At 40.6% G+C, this 26,642-nt stretch overlaps 1 protein-coding gene across 1 annotated transcript in view; it reads left to right on the top strand.

The window, feature by feature from the left end:
- Window positions 1-26,642, top strand: part of SND1 (staphylococcal nuclease and tudor domain containing 1) — a 440,010-nt gene that overhangs the window by 263,827 nt on the left and 149,541 nt on the right. Inside the window, exon 15 of the mRNA XM_003261285.3 lies at window positions 14,605-14,746. Coding sequence (XP_003261333.1) covers window positions 14,605-14,746 — 142 coding nt within the window. The remainder of the gene's footprint in view (window positions 1-14,604; window positions 14,747-26,642) is intronic.

Here is a 26,642-nt window from a genome sequence, read left to right on the forward strand (position 1 = left end):
ATTGCCTTCTGATCATGCCCTTCTTCAACATTTACATAATCATATTACCATGATTTTGTGCTTGTTGATAAATTGATAATTTCATAAGTTGTTTAATATGTGTGCATTGGTTTTCCTTACTAGTTTCTAAACTCCTAAGAAGGGGATCTTTTTGTATCTCATTATAGTGCCCAGTTTACATTCAGTTTGCCAAGTGATGGGCTCAAACAGCATGAACTTGTATTTGGAGAAAAGTGCGCCATTCTCCAAGGTACAGGATTGGCTGTACTGGTTAGTAACTATAAGTGGGCTGGTTAGTAAAAGAACGCAGCAGAAAAAGGGTGCATGTCTTCTAGAATATAGTGGCGGTATGGGGTCATGATTATTAGCACTGGCTCTAACATTAGATTACTGGGGTTCAATTGTGCCTCCATTGCTTATTACCTTGACGCCTTGGGGAAGTTATTTTTTCTTTCTGTACCTCAGTTTTCCCCTGTGGGAAATGGGTATGATAATGGCACTTACCTCATTAGATTGTGGTGTGATTGAATGGATTAATACATGTAGCTGTTTTAAACAGTTGACATAAGAGCTCAACAGAGAGCAGTGGTTCACATGCCAGTGTTCATTATTTTTTTTTTGAGACAGGATCTCAGCTCTGTTGCCCAGGCTGGAGTGCAGTGGCACAATCTCAGCTCACTGCAACCTCTGCCTCCCAGGTTCAGGTGATCCTCCTGTGTTAGCCTCCTGAGTAGCTAACTACGTGTGCGCCACTACGCCAGGCTAATTTTTTATTTTTTTGTAGAGATGGGGTTTTGCCATGTTGCCCATGATGATCTTGAACTCCTGGGCTCAAGCACGAGCCGCTGCACCCAGCCTGGTGTTTATTATTATTAAATTGCTTAGCATTCTGCTTAGCACACAGAAAGTCCTCTATAAATGAGAGCTGTCATTATCATCCCCAATAGTATTTACATTGCAAACTCTTCATCCAATTCAAGTCCCAAATCCTACCGCTCCCTCTCCTGAGTTCTTTTACTGCCTCTTTATCTCTTTTTTGACATTTAACATATGCCATCTCTGTCTTGTTTTTTAAATGCATTCCTCATGTTGAATCAGTGAATGAATGATCAAACAATAAGTATTTATCGAGAGCTTTTCATATGCCAGGCGGAATGCTGAGTGTTGAGAATATATTAAACAAGACAGCCATAGTTTTTACAGGGAATACACAATTTGTTATATAATTACAATTGTAATGGGAGTACAGAGTCCTGGGAGAGTGTATACTGGTGGCCACAGCTTATTCTAAGTGGTCTGATAAAGTCCTTGAAGTGATTTCAAAGTGAGACCCAAAGAAGGAGTTAGCAGAAGATCTTGTTCAGGGCCAAAGGATAAAATGTTGTATACAAAGGTCCTGAGGTGGAAGGTTGCTTGTGTTCACAATGGAAGACCAGTCAGCATTGCTGCAATGTGAGGATAGTAATGGGAGAATGAATAACTGAATAATTTGAACGTTATAGTTCTTGAAAAGGATTTTGAATTTTATCTGAAGAACAGTGAGAAATCATTGAAATGGGAGTAGAATAATTAGAACAGCATATGTGTGTGTGTGTGTTTATGTGTGTATATGTACATATATATAGAGAGAGAGAGAGCGAGAGAGAGAGTTAGCTAGGTATATATCTATAAATTTTTCTTTTTTTCCATTGTGGCTGTTATTTGGAGATAGACTTGAAACAATGGTTAGGGGAGAATTTGCAGTTCACCTGGTGATTGCTGAATAGTGGCTGGAACTAGGATTGTGGCAATGGAGGCGGAAAGATAAATGTGAGATCTATTTTGGTATAAGAACTGGTAGAATTGAGTGGTTGATTGGATTGGGGTCAAGGAAGGGAAGTGACATCAAGTGTCATGCATGAGCTTTCCAAATGTCTGGCACAAATATCTGGTTGATGGTGGTGCTCCTTTTCTGATATTGTAAATGATGGCAGAGTAGATTTGCAAGGAAAATTAAGACTTTCTGAACATGTTAAAATTGAGGCATTAATGAGCCATTAGTGGCCTAGGCTTCATGCATGAGTTTAGGACTATAGGACACCTAGATGTGAGTGTACCAAGTTACCCAGAGAATATTAAGAGACAAAAGTCCCTAGGCCAAGTCCTTTATTTCAAAATTACGTATGGATGGGGAGTGTTTGAACAAACAGACTTTAAAAAGTTGCCGCCCAAGCTGTCGGAGATAAATCAGGCAAGTGTAATGTACAAATTAATAGGAGAGTGAGCTTCACAAGGCAAGAACTGAGTCTTCAGCTTCAAGGTAAAGTAAGATGAAATTGAAAACTATCCAGTGGACAGTGCAATTCCGTGAGTTACTGGTGACCATAGAGCAGTATTTGTGGAATGAAGGAAAGCAGGGGGGGCAGCAAAAGCTAGATATCTTCCCACCTGAGTTGTCAGCAGAAACTGTCTTATCTCTAGATCTGTAGTTTTTAGGAGTTTCCTAACAATAGGAAATGCATACATGTACATAATGATGGCGTCTATGTAGTTTTGAATGAGTGAGGAATCTTGAGGGCATCCATCAGCACGTGTGCACTGATGGAGAAAGAAATGACAATGATGTGAGATCCTTAATTGAACAAACTAACTTATGTTATCTTCACCAAAGCTATCTCAGTTCTCTGCCATCACTTATGCACTCTGTGGTACATCATTTTCCACTGATAGACAAGATCCTTAGGGTCTCAATTCTAGAACCCCAATATAATATCCACATGCGGTTACATCATAACAAAGTTGTAAAGCCACTGGATGGGGTAAGATTAATTCTATATTTTCCTTAAGAAGAATTAGAATTCCCAAATACCCCAAAGCACTAACTATATTTCTAACTACTTTAAAAGTATAATTCTGTAAAAGTAGTTTCATTATTGTTTAAGCTTGTTTTCACATATTTGTATGCATGCGTGTATATGCTTTATTAAATCTATTTCTGAGCCTGACTGTTGGGCTTTTTACAAGTTGCTCTCTTTACTAGGAACAAATTTTTATTCTCACATCATATTAATGTATGTTTTTTGTTTGTTTTCTACCCATTGTCCACACTATTTTTTGCACGAGTAGCTGTGACTTCAGGCACACTACCACACCTGGCTAATTTTTTAAATTTTTTTTATAGAGAGAGGATCTCTATCCTATGCTGATAGGATCTACTATGTTGCCAGAGCTGGTTTAGAACTCCTGAGCTCAAGTGATTCTCCTACCTGGGCCTCCCAAAGTGCTGGGAACATAGGTGTGAGCCACTGCACTCAGCCACATTAAACTCTTAGTCCTTAGAAAGAGGCTACGTAGTTTGGTGTCATTAGTACCATAAAACACTGTGCTTAAATCTGTTTTTGATGGAATCATAGAGCAAATTTCACATGCAGCTTCAGGTCAAGCTGTTTCCACATCAGTTTACAGACTTTATTATGGCATCAATAGTATTTATTTGTTTCAAAATATATAGAACAATTAATTATAAGAACTAATTCACTGCAGTGAATGTTGAATGCTGACACTTACAAACTAAAGGGACAATTAGTTATCTGACCTTTAATAATTTACAAGTTTATCTAGGCAAAGCTTAATCGGCCATAGATTTTTTTTTTTTTCTTTTTCGTTTTTAGAGAGTCTCACTTTGTAGCCCAGGCTGGAGTGCATTGGCACAATCCCAGCTCACTGCAACCTCTGCCTCCCCCAAGTTCAAGTGATTCTCATGTCTCCTGAGAAGGTGGGATTATAGGTGCCTGCCACCATACTCAGCTAATTTTTGTATTTTTTTTTTTTTTTTTTTTCAGTAGAGACGGGGTTTCACCGTGTTGGCCAGGCTGGTCTCGAACTCCTGACCTCAAGTGATCTGCTCACCACAGCCTCCCAAAGTGCTGGGATTACAGGCGTGAGCCACCGCCCCCAGATGACTTTTTTCTTTTAGAAACAAAACCTTAGGCATATTTTTCTTTATTCAAATTTTCTGTCAAAGTTTCTGTTTTTAAATGCATCAAATATAAGTGAGTGAAAAGAATAGAAATTATCTGTACTACTAACTCTTCTATTCACCAGAATGTGGGTTTCCTTATTTATTTCTTTTTCTTTTAAGTATTGTAAGCTCTTTTCAGGATGGGAGGCCTTACTGTGTTATTCTTAACTATACAGTCAGGTCCTAGAAGAGTATATGGCACCAAGTAGGTGCTTAGCAGATATTGTTGGATGAATGAATGCTGTAAATTATTCTACTAGAATTGATTTAATCAGCCTTCTATTGTTGGATGTTGGGGTTGTTTTATTGTTTTTTCTTCTCATAAACATTTGTTCCTTTAGATAAATCATAGTCTATAATTATTTTCTCAGAACATGTCCATAAAGTAGAAACCTAGGCCAAAGAATAGCATGTATTTTTTAACAACATCATCCTATAAATCTTTATTGAGTAAAATGATTGGGTTTTTAATTGGATGCATTTGTTGTTGTTCTTCAAAACATTGACCACCTTCTGTTTTAATTAGTAATAAATTTCTGTCATAATTGTTGCCATTTTTCTCCATGTTAAAAAAAACTGGAACTTTCTCTTCTGAATTGTATAATTATCCATTTTTATTAATGCTTTAAAAATGTAAGGCTTTTAAAAGACTAATTAGACATAAAAATAAAACTTTCACTTTAGGTTTATTGAACCTATACTGGTATGTCTGCAGGCAAAAATGAATGTTCAAAGTACTTTTAGGAAGTATTAAAAGTGTTTTAGCCATTTAGCCTTTACTAACATTTATTTTGATTTTAAGATAATTTTTATATTATAGGTTACTTGCTGACTTTTTTTTTCTCTGTTCTTTTCTGAAGTTGCATTCTTGTCTTGGGTGGGGCACAGTTAAGTGTGACATCAATTTCCTTGCCCCAAGTTCTTGATTTGCCCATGAAATGAAGACTTGTGCCTCATCAGATGTCTTTTAAATTCTTTACTCTGCACATTTTATTTTAATCATCTCTCAAGGCATTTTCTGTTCTGTAATAAGTTCTTACCTCTTGCCTATAGAGACTTTGGAAGTGATAAAAATTGATCTAAAACTGTTAAAGAAAAAAATAGTATTTTAAACCTAAGTTATTATTTAATCCTAGCCTTGTAATTGATGTGCACAGTTGTAGATGGTGGTTGATTTGCTTTATTTCGTATTCTCAATGCCATATACCATGTGTAAGCTATGTTTTTAGCCCAGTCTCATGTCTCAATTCTGAAAATGTGGAAGATGTTTATTGTAGTATTCCTATAAAAATTCATTATCATTTAATTCTTAGAAAAGTAACTCTAGAGTTGTTAAAAGTCTAAATGGCCTTTTTCTGTGTTTGTCTTTACCAGTTCAAAGTAGAAGTGCTGCTTTTAACTGTTACAATTTAATGGTGTATTTGATATAAATTGGATGTTTACAATTTGAGTAAAGTACCTGCTTTTGTAGAATATTTTAGCTGAAAATAATTGGAAGGTATACCTCCCCGTGTGTTAAACTCTCCTATAAACATTTTGTGCTTACAAATTGGTATTTCTGAACCACTATCTCTTATTCCTATGTTTGAGTAGATACAATTAAGTTTCATACTAAAATAAATTTCTTCACATCATTACTAAAGCATTCAGTCATTTTAAAAATATAGTACATTACTATACTGATGAATAATGGAAGAAGTTTATCTGTTGATTCAACATATTCAAGAGTAGGATAGTTTTTCTCCTGAATAAAACTACAAAATCAATAATATATTTACTTACTTGACCTCGAAGAGATAAGACATTTTGTCTATGAAATAGTTTGTAGTTTTTTGTTTGTTTGTTAAACAAAAATGAAGGGAAATAAAACAATAAAGCATAAGGCATGGATCGAGGAAGGAATCTGGGAAAGGTTGTGAAAAGAATTGCCAGAGTCTTGGCCAAGGGGAATCTTAACAAGCCACCCTGCAGAGGTCAGCAGGAGGATGGAAGAACTCTTGGGAGGAAGCTCTCTAACTGGAGGGCTATCATTTACAAAGCCATGATATTATAAACACTGAGTATTGAGTTAACAAAAAATTGTAAGACTAGTGTGTTGAGAAGTTAGAGTATGGAAAAAAGAGGAAAAGGGACAGTTTGGGATGAGGTAGGGAGGCAGATTTATTCATGGAAACTTTTCTATACAGCAAGAATTATGAGCCATACCTTTCAGATAGTTCTGTGGGTTGGCAGCCCTCATCACCTGGCACCTTTGGCACTGCCTTGATGGCTGCCTCTCATCCAAGTTAGAGAAAGAGGATTGAAGACAGGAGAAAAGCAAGCTTATGTGCTTGATACTTTATCCTAACTAAGTATATTCTTATTTCCGCCCTTTTTACTTGAGGCACAGATGCACCATCATCTGCACTTTCTGTGCCTAACTTATCTTACAAAAAAAAAAAAAAAAGATTCTCTAGAATAAGCCAAGGGCATTGTATTTTCTGTTGATGATAAAATGCAGATTTTTACCACTAAAAGGCAATGACTTCATTTCTAAAGGTTAAATTGAATGGTTCTCACAGCATAATTTCATATGGTTAAATTTGGGAAACTGAAAGTCATTCAATAAGAGAACAATCTCTGAGCTTGTATAGAATTTTTATTTGATTGAGAATTGGGTATTTATTCACATTAAGCTGTATCACATGATTTTATTTCAAGGTAGAAATGTCAGTAGGCATAGGTATTCAGTAGAACTTTTTTCTTTATTTGAACAAAATCTGTCCTCTTTATGGCCTATGAGGATGACCTCATGCTCCATCTAATGCTTTCTTTTAGCTATTGCCCAAGAGTTTAGACTTTCTTATGCTGCTTTTGGGGAACCAATGAGACTTTTTTTCTGTGCTTTACTAACCCCTTGCTTTCTCATCTAAACCATTTTCTTTTTAAATTTTTTAAGTACTTTAATACACTAGTATTCAAAGTAGTGATCAAAGTAGTTGATTTAAAACATAATGAATGGGTGGTTAATTTTGAACTTGATATTCTCTCCAAACTACTTACAGATTAGTTAGGGGAAAAGTTTTCTTGAGTTAAAAATTAAAATATTGTATATTCTTCCTGTGCACATTGTTTTTATTGTTTTGGTGTATATTCTTAAAGGTATAATTTATATACAGTAAAATGTTCTCATTTTTAGCATATAATTCTGTGAGTTTTGGCAAATGTGCATTTTGAGAAACATTTATTTATGAAATCATCACTACAGTCAAGATATTAGAACTGTTCCATTGTCCCAATTCCTCCATTCCTTTTAGAGTCAACTTCTAGTCCCTGGCAACCACTCATGTTTTTCTGTTTAACTATAGTTTAACCTTTGTCAAAATGTCATACAAATGCAATCATGTATTTGAGATTCATGCATGTTGTTGCCCATGTCTTTTTTAGCGTAGAGTAGTATTCCATTGTGTGGTGTATTATAATTTATACCCAGTTAAGGGATGTTTAGGTTATTTCCAATTTTAGTGATTATGAATAACGTCCAGACCATTATCTTTGCTTTGCCTTGCTTTGTTTTTTTTAAAGAATGAGGCAGGGTCTTACTCTGTCATCCAGGCTGGGAGTGCAGTGGTGTGCCATCACTGCTCACTGCAGCCTCGACCTCCCAGGCTTAAGCTATCTTCCCACATCAGCCTCCTGAGTAGATGAGACTACAGGTGTGCACCACCATGCCCCGCTGATTTTTTTTCTTTCTTTCTTTCTTTCTTTCTTTCTTTTTTTTTTTTTGTGAGGCAACATCCCACTATGATGGCCAGGCTGGTCTCGAACTCCCGGGCTCAAGCAATGTTTTTGGCTCAAGCAAAACATTACAGGCATGAGGCCACCATGCCTGGCTCAGACGATTTTCTGAGGGTCCCTAATCTATTCCTCTAACATTATTTCACTTTATTTTAGTGAACTGCGGTGATTGTCCGAATGGTGCTTTGCATATTTTCATTCTAAACATAGAGATGTGTCTTCTCTTCCTAAGTATTTGCCAAGTTCTGGTTTCATTTCTCAGTATAGTACACTGTGGAAAGGAAAAAATAAATGGTGGGTAGGACCAACCAAAAAAAATATTTGTAGATGTCTGACTTTCTTAGGGCTCCTTAAACTCTTAGACGATTTAGTTCCTTGCAAGTCTGATTGGAAAGTAATTGTTTTCTTCCATATGTTGGAGTGCTACCCTTGCACTACTTTGCCCTGTGGCTTCCTTCTTCCAGTTGGGCAAGCATACCATTCCTGCCCCCTTTGGAAACTTTGCTTAGCAAGGATATTTCTTTTAATGATTGTAATACTCTCTGTTGAGGGCGTCACTGATTAGAATGACACATCCTAAGCTCAGGGCTTTCTTCCAGCTTAATGCTCCTACAAATGTCCAAATGTCCTCTTGATTCATGCTCCCAGAACTGGAGCTCAGAGCCTGGGCTGTGGTTTCTCCTCTGTTCAACATTTTGCAGGCCTGAGTGAGGTGCTTTACCAACCAAGTAAACAGTGTGAGAATCTGTAAACCACAGACAACACTTAATGATTTTTAATTTTTTAAGAGACAAGGCAAGAGTGTCACCCAGGCTAGAGTGTTGTGGCATGATTATAGCTCTCTGCAGCCTCAAACTCCTGGGCTGAAGCAATCCTCTTGCCTTAGCCTCCCAAGCAGCTGAGACTACAGGCCCGTGCCACCATGCTTGGCTAATTTTTAAATTTTTTGTAGAGATGGGGTCTTGAACTCCTAGCCTCATGTGATACTCCCATCTCGGCCTCTCAAAGCGCTAGGATTACAGGCATATGCCACCCTGCCCAATTATTGAAAGATAATTGATGGCCTAGCTTTAGCACCTTTTTTTTCTGTTGTAATTTTTTTGTCTGGGAGTTTGTTTTTGTCAGTGTTCTCCTCTGTGTTCACTTCATTCCTGTTAAACTTGCAATTCACTGAAGTTTACGCCCTCCCTGGTCTCTCTAGTACACATCTCACCACAAAGCACTGATAACCAGCCAGGGAAGGGCAGTTTCAAATTTGAGAGTGCTTTGTGGTAACACAGGAGCTCGAGGGCATTCCCAGAGTATCCTCCCCCTGCAGGGTTCCATGTATTTCAAGAGATGATCATGCTGTACAACTGGCTCTTCATCAAATCATAAACTCATTCTGTGAATTAAAATGGCACTTGGGGCCGTAGCGCCCAAGATGTGGAAAGGAGGAAGAGTGTGGAGCGATAGGTGATGGTTTTGCCTTGCTGATAGGAGATGTAGTTGTGATTTGTCTTCCACATAGCCGCAAAAGTAATTCTCCTGGTCTGCACAACCCAGAAAAACATAGATAACTACGGCAGTGAATGATCACCATACACCATACACTTAAAATGAGAGAGCACATTTGCTTCAGTATCCTTAACGATTTGTTCTGATCTCCGCACTTTTTTTTCCTGTGTCTGTCCTCTTGTTCACAAGGATTTTGCTCCTTTAGAGTTAAGATTGGTTAGACCCAAACAGCATTGTGCCCTGGAGTCCTTTACCCTCAGGTCAGCCCTGGTGTGACCATGCAGTACAGAGGAAGAAACATCCTGGGATGGGCAGTAGAGCATACGCTTGCACCTCTAGGAAGGCCCATCAGGATTGATGGACTTCTTTCTAGCTGTTTCTCAAGTGCTGGTAGAATATACTTCCCCAGTAATAAGTTCTGCATGTATTTGTTTTTAGTTCGTTGTCCTATGATGTTAATCAAAGAGTGATTGTGATGAGGAGAACTAATTCGTGATCTTCATTATTAACAATTCTCTGAGTCTTGCACATGATAATCCTGAGTGGTTAATTGTTAACTAATAGGTTTAGTCTATTCCCATTTTCCCGTGCTGTTTTGTGTGCTGTTATGTTTACCTTTCACCAGCCCTTTCTAGTTTCATGCCTACTATTTGGGGACTTTCATTGGAGAAATCATGGGAATCACTTTGCATACATCTAGTGCACACCGACAGCCTAAACCCTGTTCCAGAATTCACGGAATTGTGATTTCTGTAGTTCAGGTCCTCTAGGAAGCAGGTGACCTGGCTGTCTGGGGTGGTGGTCTTTCAGATGCTTCTGTGCCTGCTGTACAAGGATTCCGCTTCCTCTGCTCTCCCATCTACCCACCCAAATCTCCCATTCTCCCAAACCTGGGAATTCATCATACTAAATTATTTTAAACATGTATTTGTATACTCAGCAAGGTACTTTATAGAGGTAAGTTCCAGTCTAACTGCTGAAGGGGATATCTTATAGCAATAGATAGATGTACCCACATTTAGAAGAGATTTGGCCTGACAAGCCAGAAGTCAGGGCAGAGTGAGAGTTTATAATTAAGGTGTTTTTATAACCTTTGCTTCTGTGCTTCTCTCTAAGGGTCATCCTGCCATTCTGGAGGGTCATTCAGAACCCTGTTCCTCTAAGTTTGAGATATAGATATTAACATCCTTTGAAATGAAGTCACCCCAGGCACATTTGTTGCATCATTACTTTCTCAATTTCAAGGTGCATTGAGGAGGCAGAAACATTCCTTAAAGAGATGCCATCCACAATAGCAGGTTAAATATAGCTAATGCAATCTTAAATTAGCTTTTCTAAGAGTACAGGAAAATACTTATGTATAGTTTGTTGTAGAGCACAGGTAATGTGAAAACTACCAGTGCAACAACAACAAAAAAAGACTTCTCTTATCAGAAATCCAGTTGCTTCCTGATTATTTACACCAGTGGAGGGGAATATTGGTGTAGATAACAGAAAACCACAACTAATTTATTAACTTGATTTCTCAAAGCTATGAGCCAACATAGTGGCGGAAAACTGGCAAATAGAATCCCAGACCTTACGTAAGGAAGCAATAGCAATGAAAACAGAGTGAAAGCCTTAGCATATAGATATATAAGCAGAAATATTTGATATTACCTTGAAATGAGCATTCTGTGTAACAAATCCTGTAGTTGTTATCTCTTTAAATCTAAGGTCTTAAATCTTTATTTATATATATGGTTTTGGGTGTTTCTTTTTTTTTTTTTTTTTTTTGAGATAGGGTTTTACTCTTGTCACCCAGGCTTGAGTGCAATGGCATGATTGGGCTCACTGCAACATCTGCCTCCCAGGTTCAAGCGATTCTCCTGCCTCAGCCTCCCAAGTAGCTGGGATTACAGGCACACCCTGCTACACCCGACTAATTTTTGTATTTTTAGGGTTTCACCATGTTGGCCAGGCTGGTCTCAAACTTGTGATCTCAGATGATCCTCCTGCCTCCTCATCCCAAAGTGCTGGGATTACAGCCGTGAGCCATTGCGCCCGGCCAGGTTTTTTTTTTTTCTTTTTTCTTTTTCTTTTTCTTTTTTTTTTTTTTTCTAAGAAAATCTCTGTCTCCCGGCTCTTATTAACCCTGGAAATGTGTCTAAGAGACTGAAGCACATTGCTACTTGCACTCTCTCTTTGGAAGGCAAATTACTTAACTGAATTCCGTCACTTTTATAATGTTATAATGAGAATTTCTAAAATAAATAATTTCCATAACTAAATTACCAGGGAGGATTTATAGCTACATCACCTGAGGAAACGTGCCAGTCTTCCTAACCAGTGTTTTCATTTGAGCCACTGAAACAAATATTAAAGATTTCAAGAATGTTTGTATTGAAAAAGAACATGTCAAGCAAAAAAGTGCTTGAGATGACAAGGAAAGACATATACTTTTGTGTGTCTGTGACTGAGATTTGAAAGCGCCGACATCTTTGGGTTCTTATAATCAATTTCATTGACTTTATAAGAACTTAATATTCTGTCAGCTTGGATGAAATATCCATCTTTCCCTTAATGACTGGTACACAGGCATATCACCTCATCCAAGCCTTTGGAATACTTGCCCCAAGAATATGGGGACCTCCATGTTCTTACCTTATAATTTTTATCTGGAAATAAACATGGCCAGTTCTGATGAGGTTTTAAATTTTGCTGTATGCCTTTGATTTTCTTGTTCTTTTTTTTTTTTTTTTTTTTTGTCGGAGTCTTGCTCTGTCGCCCAGGCTGGAGTGCAGTGGCACAATCTTGGCTCACTGCAAGCTCTGCCTCCCAGGTTCATACCATTCTCCTGCCTCAGCCTCCCAAGTAGCTGGGACTACAGGTGCCCACCACCACGCCCGGCTATTTTGTTGTTGTTGTACTTTTGGTAGAGACGGGCTTTCACCGTGTTAGCCAGGATACTCTCGGTCTCCTGACCTCGTGATTCGTCTGTCTCGGCCTCCCAAAGTGCTGAGATTACAGGCATGAACCACCGCACCCGGCCTGATTTTCATAGTTGGCTTTCACTTCTGATCTTTGCCATAATCAGTGACATGTCATCCTCTTGGCTATCTTCCCATTTGTCATTTCAGGAATAGAGCTGTTGAGTTGTGCATTGAGACTTGGGAGGAGTCAGGAACATGTATTGGTTTTTATGACATGGGTAGCTCTAAGGTCCCTTTGAGGCTCCTTGATTACTCTCAGTCTGAGTAGGTTTCTTTCTTTATAAAGTAGGTAAGAGTTTAGCAAAAAGGAAGAGAGGGTGTTACAACCTTCTTGTTAGTTTAAACATGAAAGGCATGCCTGTGTGTGTGCCATTGTTATTCCTATAAGCATTTTTTCCAGATAACTACATCCAAAGGACAGTGATCAGCAGAAGTCTATTTCTGAAAAATATAGCTTGCTCTGATCTTGAGGAAAAAGGCCTTCTCTTCTGAGATGTTAGGTTGCCTCATGATTTGCGATAATCAATTTGATAATTGTTGTTGACTTACTGGTTCAGCTCATGAATAATGTCCCAGATTTAGACTAGTATGGCACAAGGATTTTAATCAAGTAGTGCTTTCTTTCCCATGGAGCATTTATCTTGCTTGACTGTTCTGGACTTCAGCCAGCTGCCAGACAGGCATTTTTCATGCTATATATGTGTAGGAGAATGTGTTGCTTAAGTGTTCAGTGGGGAAGTTTCCAACCCACTAAAGCTCATGGTTACCTTGCCTTTTACCACTGTACTGTTAGAGACACTGAGAATGGATCGCTGTCTCTCTTTTTCTCTAAGAATCTGTTTGATGGGAAGCATGAATCTTAGTTATTATAAATACTGTTTTCATCCCAGCCTACCTTACTGCTTCTGAATGAGAGGAGCCCCTTTGGCTGCTCTGAAAACTCTTGAAATACTTGATGGCTTGTTATGTTTTCATTATCTTATGTGCATTAATTTAAATAAAATAGCTCTGTTGTTAGAAGAGTCAAAAAGGAAAAGCTTGGCTGGGTGCAGACTGCTTGTGTCACAGAAGTCAGGAAAGTTTGCAGAACTTGGTGTCCTCAGAGGGAGTTTTCAGTTCTGCTGGCTGGACTGAAAACCTAAAACTCTAAAATCCAGTGACTATTCCCCTAGCATATGCGATGTGATATTTTGATGCTCGCTTACTCTATCACCTGTTTAATTAGCTTGAGAGACTGAAAGGATTTGAAGGCCCTTCGCGTCTATATGAATGAGAGTTCTGAGAGTCGAAATGTCCATGATTTGGCACTCTGGAGGATGGAGCGCACAGACTTTGTGTTGATGCACAAAAAAAAGTTTTTGAACTGCTATTCCGTTTTACGTGTTTTTATTATTTCTATAATGATTCATGCTGACATAACGTGGCATTTGTCTCCGTTGACCACATCCTGCTGTTCTAGATTTCCCTGGATAGTAACAGTATGCCCCAGGTATCATCTCATCCCCAAAATGAACATAGAGCAGGAGTTGCTGTACTAGTGCCTGGAGAAGGCTGGCCTCTTCTCAAGGTTAAGAAACTGTGAGCTCTGAATCTTACATAACCTATTTAAAGATAAACTACTTTTGGCTTCCTAGGACAGGGTTATAGGCACTATGTGAGATGGCCTAGGCGTCGCTTTTTTTTTTTTTTAAATGAATATTAAAGGTTAAATGGAAGGTTAGTACTAGTCTTCTTACCTCAATTTTTTTTCTTTCTTTTTTTTTTTGGAGACGGAGTTTCGCTCTTGTTGCCCAGGTTGGAGTGCAAATGGCGCGATTTCGGCTCACTGCAACCTCCGCCTCCCAGGTTCAAGCGATTCTCCTGCCTCAGCCTCCCAAGTAGCTGGGATTACAGGCATGTGCCACCATGCCCAGCTAATTTTTTTTCTATTTTTAGTAGAGATGGGGTTTTGTCATGTTGACCAGGATGGTTTCAAACCCCTGACCTCAGGTAATCCACCCCCCTCGGCCTCCCAAAGTCCTGGGATTGCAGGCGTGAGCCACTGCGCCTGGCCCCTCAATTTGATGTTAAAGGAAGATGAGCTCTTCTAGCCCCAGAGAACTCTGGTGTGAAAGTCTCATTTTCCAAGCACCCTTTTAACTGAGTATTTAAGTCAATGAGAATGTTCTGGAAACTGTCGATTAACTGTATTTCTTTACTGAGGCCTCATGGGTATCATGTCTATGTCTTGGTTTCAGAAATGTCTATAAATAGGGTTATTTGCTTAGCTTCCTGCCAAACTTTTTGTCCTAAACTATAAAGAAAGAAACTTTGGGTTTTATTACTTTCCAGTTACTCTTTTCCTCTTTTCTCCATCAGGATACCCAAAAAGCAAAGCAGTTCCTGCCTTTTCTTCAGCGGGCAGGTCGTTCTGAAGCTGTGGTGGAATACGTCTTCAGTGGTTCTCGTCTCAAACTCTATTTGCCAAAGGAAACTTGCCTTATCACCTTCTTGCTTGCAGGTAAGTCTTATGTGTTACATGTTACTCTGAGCTCAGAAGTCATCCCTGGAAGCCACATACCCTCCTTTCCCCCTGTGTTCTAGATAGACCCTAGAGCCCACCAGCATGCTCTTCCTCTGTGGTTGGGATATGCAAACACAGTTTCTAGATTGGATCCTCCCGTCACTGCAGACCCAGCACTGCACCCCCTTTCTGCTCCTCATTTCTACCAAGTGCAGGATGTAGGAGTAGAGCAACTTGCAAGCACGCAGCCCTTATAGAGCTAGAGCAAAGGAAATTCCAGACCTAGGAACATACCAGCCATGGAATTCTCAGAGTTGGCCTTTATTACCCACTTGAAACAAACTACCCATGCCATGTTAGTTGTGGGGAGGCCTCAGAGGAGCCAAGACACTCTTCCCCTGTAGCTTCCCAAGCAGTGCCGTTTGTCTCCCTTTCATTCTTTTCAAATGCCATTAAGATCCCAGTCCTTTATGAAACCCCAGCTGTGACATTGCTTTCACACGCTCTTCCCACGTCGATAGTATTTCTTGTTGTGCTAAGGTTGACGTGCTAAGGCAAGCGATGCTCCTTTCTTTGCTGACTTAATGTGTATCTTACCCTGTCTTTTCTGGTAGCTTAATATTTCTCAAGCCAGAAGGCTATGTATAAACTGTGCTCTTTGAGCAATTTACATTTATGCATTCAAGGAACAAACTGCTTCATTTCTTTGCTGCTGGCAAATAATAGTTACTTATTTCCAGTTGGTACTTCTCAGAGACTGCAGTCTTTGAGGGAAAGCTGTCATTTTACTTCCACCACCACCCGCACCCCGCCCAGCCACCCCTGCACACACAAACATTCATTCACTTGCAAAAGACATATCCCGCCATGGTCCCCAGATGCACGTGGTCCCCACCCTGCCTTTTTTGTTACTGTCCTGTTGTCTCAGCACTTCTTACGTTGAATTATTGAATAGAATTTGCTATGGGGAAAGAGAAACAGGAGTCATGCTTGCTGCCTCCTGCCAGATCACCTTGGCCTCCTTTTCCTAGAAGGCACAGGTAGTTTCTTGTCTGGATAAGGGTCTCCCTCAGGCCCCCACTAAATGGATTGAGTTATGTGAGATAAATCACTCCCTGAACACATGACCATGGAGCTCACTGCTGCTGCTTGGCTGTCACTTCTCATTGTGGCTCTTGTGCATACTCTTATGAACTTGATCACTGCACAGCTCTGCAGGCCTTCTGAAGGGACTCATTGAAGTGACACCAAGCTCAGGGCAGCTATGCAAAAGAAGAGATGCAAAAAAATTCATGCCCTATTGGAGGGCTATGCTTTTATTTTTGCTAATGTGAGTTATGGTAAACTGAAGGGCAGTGTGGCAGTGTGTGAGAGAGTCCTTTTATGCAGCCATTTGTACCTTTTTACTAAGGTTTCTATACCCATGAAGTTTCTTGGTAGTGAACTTTTGCTAGAGAGTTGGAGGCACAGGCATGTCCAGGTTTATTGCACTTCTTTTTATTGCGCGTCAGATATTGAATTTTTTTTTATAGGTAGGAGGATTGTGGCAACCCTGTGTTAAGCAAGTATGTCAGTGCCATTTCTCCAGCAGCATGTGTCTGTCACATTTGGTAATTTTCACATTTCAAACTTTATTATTATTATATCTGTTATGGTGATCTGTGACCAGTGATGTTCGATGTTATTATTTCAATTGTTTCGGGTCGCCATGAACCACAGTCATATAAGATGGTAAACTTAATTGATAAATGTTGTATATGTTCTGACTGCTCCACCCATTGAATGATAAGAAAACTAAACAAAGCTGGGTGCAGTGGTGCATGCCTGTACTCCCAACTACGCAGCAGACTGAGCCCAGGAGTTACAGATCAGCCTGGGCAACATAATGTGACCCTATCTCAAAATAGAAAAGAACTTGAAACAGCCTTATTGCTGATGTGGAAAAATTTTAGTGGTCTGGATAGAAGATCAAACCAGTCACAATATTTCCTAAAGCCAAAGTCGAATCCAGAGAAAGTCCTCTGGATTTGACTCTCCTCAATTCTGTGAACACTGAGAGGTAAAGAAGCTGCAGAAGAAAAATTTGAAGCTGTTAGAGGTTGGTTCATGAGGTTTAAGGAAAGAAGCCATCTTCATAACATAAAAGTACAGGGTGAAGCAGCAAGTGCTGATGTAGAAGCTGCAACAAGTTATTCAGAAGATCCAGCTAAGATCACTGGTGAAGGTGGTTACACCAAACACCAGATTTTCAGTGTGGACGAAACAGCCATCTACTGGAAGAAGATGCCATTCCAGGATTTTGATAGCTAGAGAGAAGTCAGTGCCTGCCTTCTGAGTTTCAAAAGACAGGTTGACTCTTGTTAAGACCTTATGCAGCTGGTGACTTTAAGTTAAAGCCATTGCTCATTGACCATTCCAAAAAACCTAAGGCCCCTAAGAATGATGCTAAATCTACTCTGCCTGTGCTCTGTAAAAGGGACAACAAAGCCTGTATGACAGCACATCTGGTGACAGCCTGGTTTATGGAATATTTTAAGCCTATTGTTGAGACCTACTGCTCAGAAAAAAAAAGATTTTTTTGCAAAGTATTATTGCTCATTCACAGTTCTGCAGCTAGCTGGTCACCCAAGAGCTCTGAAAGAGTTGTACAAGAAGACTGTACATGCCTGCTAACACAGCATTCATTCTGCAGCTCATGTATCAAGGAGTAATTTTGATTTTCAAACCTTACTATTTAAGAAATATGTTTTGTAAGCCTAAAGCTGCCATAAATAGTGATTCTTCTGATGGATCTGGGAAGCAAATTGAAAACTTTCTGGAATGGATTCACCACCTCAAATGCCATTGAGAACATTCGTGATTCATGGGAGGAGGTTGAAACAGCAACCAGCATAAACATGAATTTGAAGGAAGTTGATTCCAAGCCTCGTGGTTGCCTTTGAAGAGTTCAAGACTTCAATAGAGGAAGTAACTGCAGATATGATAGAAATAGCAAAAGAACTAGAATTAGAAGTAGAGCCTGGGGATAAAACTGAGTTACTGAAATCTCATGAAAAGAATTTGAACAGATGAGGAGTTGCACCTTATAAATGAGCAAAGAAAGTTATTTCATGAAATGGAATCTAGTCCTGGCAAAGATGCTGTGAACATTGTAGAAATGACAACAAAGGATTCAGAATATTACATAAACTTGATGAAGCAGCATCAGGGTTTGAGAGAATGGACTCTAATTTTGAAAGAAGTTCTACAGTGAATGAAATGCTATCCCACAGCATTCTATGCTACAGAGAAATACTTGGTGAAAGGAAGAGCCAGTTGATGCAGCAAACCTCATTGTTTTTTTTGCCACAGCCACCACCTCCATCAGCAACTACCACCCTGATCCGTCAGCAGCCACAAACATGGAAGCAAGACCCTCCAGCAGCAAAAAGATTATGACTCACTGAAGGCTCAGATAATCATTAGCATTTTTTAACAATAAAGTGCTTTTATTAAACTACAGTATAGGGTGAACACTTTTATATGCCCTGGGAAACTAAAAATTTGTGTGACTTGCTCTCTTGCAATATTCACTTTATTGCAGTGGTCTGGAATTAAACTCGCAGTATCTCTGAGGTATGCCTGTATATATTCATCTCATCCTCTGCTCTGTAGCTGAGAAAGAAAAGCATCCTTTTGGCAATGTAGAGTTTTATCCCAGAGGTAAAAAAGAGAAACAGTATTATTCTTCCTAGGAAACTTGGCCACAAATGTATAGGGGAAAGAGAACACTGAAGTTTTGTCTTTTAAACTCTAAACTACCTGAATGGAGCCGGCTCAGAGCACAGACCATCTTGGCTGGAGTTTTCCGGCAGAATTCTTCTAGTTTTACGTTGCTTAGACACAAGCAGTCTGATCACTCGACTCTGCATCAGCCTGTTCCTGTGTGTATTTGGCATTATTTTAAGCTTAGCAATTCAAAAGGCATTGCCTGAGTTAACTTACATTGTGAAAGATAGATTACACAGAAGCAAATACGTGATAAAAATATAAGCCTTTTACATTTTTCTTCTGCCATAGTGTATGCTGTTATATTATGCATCTTTTGGTTTCTTCAGAAACCTGGCAAGAATACAGGACAGGGAAAAGTCTTAAGAGAAAGCAGATCTCAGTTTGCATCATGGCTCTACTGTGTATAAGCAGGTGACTTTAACGAGGTTATTTACCCTCTTCAAGCCTCAGTTTACACATCAGTTATAACTGGGAATTGTTTCCTGCCTCATGATTGTTGCAGTTTAATGAGTTGACTCTAAAACAAGCCCATTATTAAGCAGATCATCAATAAATATGATCCTTCCCCTTGCAAAGAGTGTTTTTATAACGAGTTTACCTTGCCCCTCAATTTGGAGTGGCATGATTGTGCAGCATGTATGCACATAGCTATGGCTCTACCATAGAAATTGTGACCTACCCATTACTGGAAATAAATCACGAAAAGGAGCTGTGCCAGCCTTCTTCTGACTAAGCTTGCTGGAAGGAAGACTCCTGGCTTTTCCCTCTGAGACTTTGGAGCAAGGAACTCTGCACTGTCCTAAAACCCCATCCCAAAGAATACACAGGTAAGACACAGTCCTAGGTCTCAGGAAACACCCAAGGGAATACAGACATGTAAACAAAATGTAAAGTTGGGTACTAGATGAGAGAATAGAATTACGGGCAAGGTCTAGAAGTAGCACTGAGGAGGGAATGATTATTTCTTTAGGTGGACATCAGAGAACACCTCCCTAGGTGCTGGTATCTTGAGCTGTGTTTTGAAGTACATATAAGAGTTTACTGTGTTGGGGGAGGGGAGTAGGAGGAGATGCACATTCTAGCTAGAGATAGCAGCGTGTGCAGAGTTGTAGAGGTATGAACATCTGCATGGATCTGGGCAACCACGTAGCCCTTGTTACTGGTGGAGTATAAAGAGTAAGGAGGGTAGAGTGTGGGGTCAGGCTGACAAGTCAGACACGAGCTAGTCCTTCTCTTTTAGATTATGCAGTGGACCCTCAGAGTCACTGGAAGGTATTAAGCAAGGGGGCGTCATGCTCAGACTCGGGTTAAGTAAGTTCATTTTGGTGGATACACTGGAATAAATGAGGCACAGGAGTCTGGGAGAGCAATGAAGAGGCAAGAGAGTAGTAGAGGTCTGAAATCTGGGGAGAAAACTGGAGAGATTTGGAAAAGTAGGAGGTAGACTTGAGATTCGGGGAATGCCTGGTCTCTTTTTGGTCAGGAGTGGGGGGTGGTGTTGAGTGGAGGGGAGAAAATGAAAGCGTCCTAGGTTTGAGCAATCGGGTAGATTGAGATGTCCACAATTAAGAGCAACACAAAAGTAAGAATAGGTTTTAGGAATAGGTTGTTGGTTTGGTTTTGGAATATCCATGAGAATGTTCAAGCTCAGCAGAGGAGCCTACACAAGTATTCAGGTCAGGGAGCCATCAGCATAGAGGCAGTAATTAAAACTGTTACAGTGCCTAGAGGACAGGTTTACAAGGAGTAAGCACCCTGGAAGACACCAACCTGCATGGAGCGGGCTGGGTGTTCATATATGGGCAGAGAAGATACGGTCAGAGCAGTAAGACAGTCGTGAGATAGCATTCCTCTGGAAGCCAAGGGAGTAAAGAATTCCCAGGCATCAGCAGTGTCAGAGTTTACATTAAACATCAAGTATATAAAAACTGTAAAGTGCTTTTATGCTGTTTATCAACTAGTAAGTCACAGGTAACCTCTCTTGGTACAGTTTCATCAGAGTTGAGTCGATTAAAGGTAAATTACAGGTGACTGGGAAGTAAAAGTGGGAAGTAAGAAACAGACTTAGTAAGTACAGATTGCACTTCCCTAATATCTAACAGAGAATGGAAAAGTAGTGCAGAAAGTAAAAGCCAAAGGGTGAAGGTAACATTCCGAGGATGTCAGCATCTTGTGTGCTTTTAGAACTGTAATTCTTATTCAAGAATCAAGAAGGTATGGATAGCTGAAAAGGCTATTCAGTACACCTATTGTTTTCATAATATCAATTTTAGAATGTAAAACTCAACAAAATATTGGCAAATTAGGTTATAAAAAAGATGGAGTGAGAGATTATCCTGGGGAAGATGAGGTTTGAAATATTGAGAAGCACTGGTCTGAATTCTGAAGAGAAGGAATCAGGAAAGGCTGCACAGGGATAATGAATGGAGCAGTGACCTAGAAGAAGCAGAAGGGATGAGATGCACGGAGAATGTGGTTTGAGGGAGTAGGCTTGGAGAGAGAAAGATCCCTTGGTCTTTTAAAACTACCTGCAAAGCTGAAAGTGAGTAGGCATGCTATTCATGTTGTGGGATTGTTCGCCTGGGCAGCGATTGTCCTGCTAGAGCTTTGCAGATATCTGTCGTATGCACCCTCCATTATGTAAGTGTAGCATTCTGCTGGAAATGTCTCTTTGCGGTAAGGAGGGAGTTTGGGTTGTGATTCTCAAGGGGAAAGTCAAGATAACTGTTGGGAGCAGTCCCTTATGTGCTGCTTTCATTAATCCCAGCCTTTTGGAGAGCCTTCTGTACTTCAAGGTGGGGTGGACACTTTCCATTTTTATGTGGCCTTTTTTCAGGCAGACGGCCCCACAGCTTGATAGGGAGTGGCATTTGGCCCAAGCCAGCTGGCCGTTCTGTCACGGTTCCTGCACCCCTGTATGTAGAATGATCGCTTGGTCAGATGGGATAGCAGGTGGGGCTAGAGAAGTCAGCTGTAGCCAACAGGTCAGTGCCTCCTGAACGCTCTTGCCCTCTAGTCCTTTAAGCACCTGCCTTGGGCTTGGCTGGTGAGCAGGTGACCTTACAGCATCAGAACTGAGACTGTTCAAGGTCTCTCTGCCTGCTGCTGTAGGCTCCTCCTAAGCGTGCTGATTTCAGTCTCGGAGGCAGTCACAGTCACTTCTTGTCCATAGTTAGCAAGGAAGCCAAGATCCCTGAGCAGCCTGCATTTGTTAAAAAGCATCCTTTTTCCTCATCTGGCCTTTAGTGAGCCCCACACGTTTCCTTCCATGAGAGCAAAAGTGGTTCACGCAGTTTTTATTTTCGCTTGTCATGTGTGTCCCATTTTACTTTAGTATTTTGTCTAGAGGGAGATTGAGTCACATATTTGGAAATTATTTGGCTCTCAATTCATGCTTTTATTTTTTACTTTCTTTTTCTTTTTTCTCTTTTTTTTCTTTTTTTGGAGACAGAGTCTTACTCTGTTGCCCAGGCTACAGTGCAGTGGCCCCATCATAGCTCACTGTAACCTCGAACTCCTGGGCTCAAGTAATCCTCCCTCAGATCCTGAGTATCTGAGACAACAGGTGCATGCCACCACACCTGGCTAATATTGTTTATTTTTTGTAGAGACAGGGTCTCAACTGTGTTGCCCAGGCTGGTCTTAGGGTCCTGGCCTCAAGCAGTCCTCTTGCCTCAGTCTCCCAAAGTGCTAGGATTGTAAGCGTGAACCATGACACATAGCCTCACATTTTTACTTAAAAGCCCCCAGTGGGTGTGGAGTATTTGCCTTATTACTGTGACCTTTATATTGAGTGTCCTTATTGTAATTCCCTTATTAGATCTTAGGTATCAGGGTCATGCTGCAGGCACAGTTCAGGAAGTGGCCCTGTTGGGTAAGCATAGCAGGTATCAAGGCATGGTGCCTGTAAACCAAATACTTTTCTCCTGAATTGGAAGAGAATAATAATTTGAGATTTCAGTGCAAAGTGATCTAAGGAGCCTTATATCAGATATTTGGAGTCTTCTGCCAACTCACTGAGTGAGTCCACCATGCCGCATTTGCATTTCCTTGGTGTTAAAGGTGGTACCGCAGTAAGTTTGAGGAATTACAGGGTGAGGCAGGCAGGAAATGGATGCCAGTCACCTTGCATGGAACTCATAGTACAAACCATCTAGAAGGCAGCAGCCACTTGGCAGGGAGTTCCCATGTGGATCACAGCAGGTGACTTATAATTAACCAGTTACCTATTCATATGAAATAAGACAAGAAAATGAGACTTCCCTTTTCCTGCCCTTTAACATTTTTCTTTCCCTCCCGCTTCCTCTCTTTCCCTCTCCCAACCCTTCTCCCTTCTCCTCCTCTCCCTCTCCCTCCCCCTGTCCCTTCTCCTCTCCCTCTCCCTCTCCCTCCCCACTCCCTCTCCCTTTCTGGAGCTGGATTATGACAAGGGAGGCATTGAGAAAAGTTCTAAGTGTCTAGGATTTGATAAATGGTGGTGGGCTTGTGCATGGTGAACTAAAGGTTTGGCTGTGTGTCCTTTCACCCTGAATGCCTTTGAATGAAGTTCCTCATTTCCTTCTTTTCCTTTAAGATCTCTTTTCCAGCCAATCCTCATTGGAATGTCAACTGCCTGTTTCAATAGACCAAAAACTTCTAATGAGAGGAGGGAAGGGAAGGTGAACAGGAATATCCTCCTCATCTCCTGGTCTCAGGAATGGTGGGTCCCCATTGATTACCAGTGCCTAACTAAATTACACAATTAAAGCCAATGTATGTTTAAGTGAGAAATCCCATTCTGCTATCACAGAGGTGCTAATGAATCAGGCTGTTACTGTGGTTGTGTTTGTTAGGGTTCTATCCTTAATTAAGCAATTACAGGGTCTGCTGATACTTATGAATTCCTTTCAGATGCTTTAATTGAATTGCAACTTAATGGATATTTGTAAAGTGGGGTATTCTTTCTCTTGGGACATCCCAGTTTGATTCTGTCTCCACTGCCTACTTTCTGTTGGGTCCCATTACTAGAATTGGGCAGCTTAACATGAGACTTTCCTGGAGCTGCTCTAGTTCTTTACTTTTAAAGATATCATTATAGGAATTATAAGAATTATGTTCATGTCCGGGGATCCTGGAGAGTCACTTACAGGAAAGAATTAACAGAATGAACAGATTTGGGGAGTGTTTTTTAATGAGTACAAGATTTTTACAAGCACAGATTAAGAAAGGTAGTCTTCAATAGATAAATTTTGGATGATACATAAATTAGTAGGATAACTTCTCCCTCGAATATCTTTTAGTCTAGTTATGTAGATGGCCATACAAAAAATGTAAACAAGGAAATACAAAAGAGCAGTTATCAAAAGCATAGGCCACCTAGTATGAGAATACAGAGCAAATAACAATTGTTGAATGGAAAAGTTTTCCTCAGGGCGATGGCATTTGAGTTTCCGAGAAGATCTGCTACATTTTCTTTGGGCAGGCGGGTTTGATTCATCTAGGCAGAAGAAGTTGGCCTATTTCAGATCTCAGGAAGAGTTGCCTAAAAGAAATGGACATATTCATCAATCATTTTTCTCTCTGCTTTTGTATTGGTGTGTAAATCTCCCTCTTAGCTCTCCTGCTATTGAGCATTCACTGCTCCACCTTCAGCTCCCTGTCTGTGCAGGCACACCGTCACCCACTGGTCATGTGAATGAAACCTCCAATTACACCAAGATTATTTTCATCTTTACATCATGAATCATCCCCAGAATGAGCCTCATCATGCTTGTGGGTCATTCAATTACATGGTTATTTAATAATTTTTTTTATATTCAGTGGGCACAATGCTGAATACAGGAATACAGAAATGCATGATACAGTTCCAGCCTTTGAGCAAAGTAATTGTGTCTACTGGAGTAAAGAATGTATTGACATGAAGAAAAAAAATATTTTAAAAGCATAAGGGTAAGCAAAACATGCCTTAAGTACTATACAAATGAAAACAGCTCAGGTTTTATAAAACAATAAGAGTAAATATGTAACTGCTTTCAAAAAGGCTGGTTCAAAACTCGGAAATACAGAATGCAGAGAGGAGTGGAGCCAGGTACTGACCCAGCCCAAGTCATTGCATTCCTGGTGGTATGGTGTACCATCTGAGGACCGTCCTTTTAGGAAGGACATCAGGAAACTGCAGGTGGTCAGATCAGAGGAGGATGAACGAAGATGCTAAGAGCCTCAGCATGCCAATACCTGAAGACTGGGAGTAGGAATTAAAAGAGAGACTTCCATGACATAATCTAGTGTTTCACGGTAAAAGAGAAATATGATTTGTTCAGTACCGATTCCAGAGTAATAAATAAAGTCATCACTAAAAATAAGATTTGTTTGGCCTGGTTTAATGGCAGTCACAGACCTTGGATCTAAAACACTTAAAGATGAACTCTTGCCCTCCTGCTTCCTAATTAATTATTTCCGTCAGACTGGCCTGCTTATCTTGGTGTGATGCTGGTGACCTGGAGGTGAGGGAGACAGCAAGGCCGATATGGCATTTATGTGCCAGCCTATCTAGGGCCTCCTATAACTAGGAAAAGGTAGTCCTAGTGGTGTCATCGCCTTCTATGGAGTCAATCAGACTGTGGAGGATGGTGCAGCCTCCTGATTGGGGTGTTCAGCCCTTACCATCTACTGAGTTTTCTGTGCCAAGAAAAGATAGATGTTGATTTACCCTTGCTGTTAGATGATAGGCCTGTGGATGAGCTTTGGGTGGGTAGGTCAGTGAGGAGTTTCCTTCCTCCTGAATTCTCTGACTAGTGTTTCTACTCTTCTACTCTAAAGCCTTCTATTGTGCTTTTTACTCTTATGCTTTCATGTTTCAATACTGATGAGACAAGGGGAGAAAACATCCTGGATAGAAAGTGAGGCCTGTCGTATGCAGAGCTAATGAGGCCAGTGGAGTAGTAGAGAAGGTCAGTCCTGTGAGCTTTTCCCCAGGTGTTCCTTTTCGGGCCCTTCTCCTTCCCTCCTACTTTAAAGCTCGTTCTTTCTGAGTCTATGCAGGGTTGTCTGGCTTGCCTTCCACCTGGTGGGCACTGGGTGATGGAATGGGAAGCTTCCAGAAATCTGATGGCTTTTCTCTGTTGGATTATTTCCAAAAACAGCACCTGTCTCGTTGGTTGTGCCCAAATGCCTCAGTTCTAAGTCCCTTCTTGTGGCTTTCCCAGAGGAATACATTTCAATGTAGATTATTCAACACTATCTTGACAACCTGTGGGCATTTCCCAGCAGCCACTTAGTAGTAATGCTGACAAGCTACTGTGCTGCTCACCAGCACTCCAGCCCTGTGGGGGAGTCCATTTGGTCAGATTAACAGTAGAAAATGGCAGGACCTGGATGCAGGAGAGGGAGTGTAAATGGTTTGGTAATTTGAAATTAAAGGTTAATGCTTTGAAATCTGGTAATGGGCAGCCCCAGGGTGAACAGTACCCACTGCTGTAAGACTTAATCCTGGTTGCTATGGAAACTACCTCACAAGTCCCCCACCCCTTTCAAACAGATTTGACTGGGTTTAAAAAATAAATAAATAAAACCATTCTTCATCATTGAAAAGCTGTTTGCCCCCTTCCCCAAACTCCAGGTCATTGCTCACCTTGAGTTTCTTTCAAAAGTTTTCCTGAGGCTTCCCCAGTCAGATGGGCTGGATCTGTTAGAGTTTGGGCCTGGCTCTTTGTGTGGAATTTGAATAAATAGCACTAACATGGGAATTAGAAGACACTAAGTGTCCAGTGTGGGCAGCATGTGCAAGCTCGCTCTCCTGCTGGCCTTGAGGAGGCGTCATAGTTTCAGTCCTGGCACTGCACAGGGCCACTGACCACAGAATGCACTTCCTCTTTCCCCATGCATGGGGGGCTCTGAGGAAGCCCAAGGAGCTGCTCTTCATCTCAGTGCTGTGGAGTGTTCCCAGATTCTGCTGCAGGGCTGCCAAGCACCGGCCTATGAGGAGCAAGAACAATCCACAGAAGTTCCTTTCATGTTTGGAAGGCATCTGAGACACAACTGCGTTCTCTCCGTCGTTTTATTTCATCATTAGAGCTTTTTCCATTTTGCTTAAATGACCCTCTTAATCTAGACCTTGTAAGTTTTTGGGCTTTTTTTAGCCAAA

Source organism: Nomascus leucogenys, chromosome 13 (assembly GCF_006542625.1).
Source record: "Nomascus leucogenys isolate Asia chromosome 13, Asia_NLE_v1, whole genome shotgun sequence".
In the NCBI taxonomy this organism is placed as follows: Eukaryota; Metazoa; Chordata; class Mammalia; order Primates; family Hylobatidae; genus Nomascus; species Nomascus leucogenys.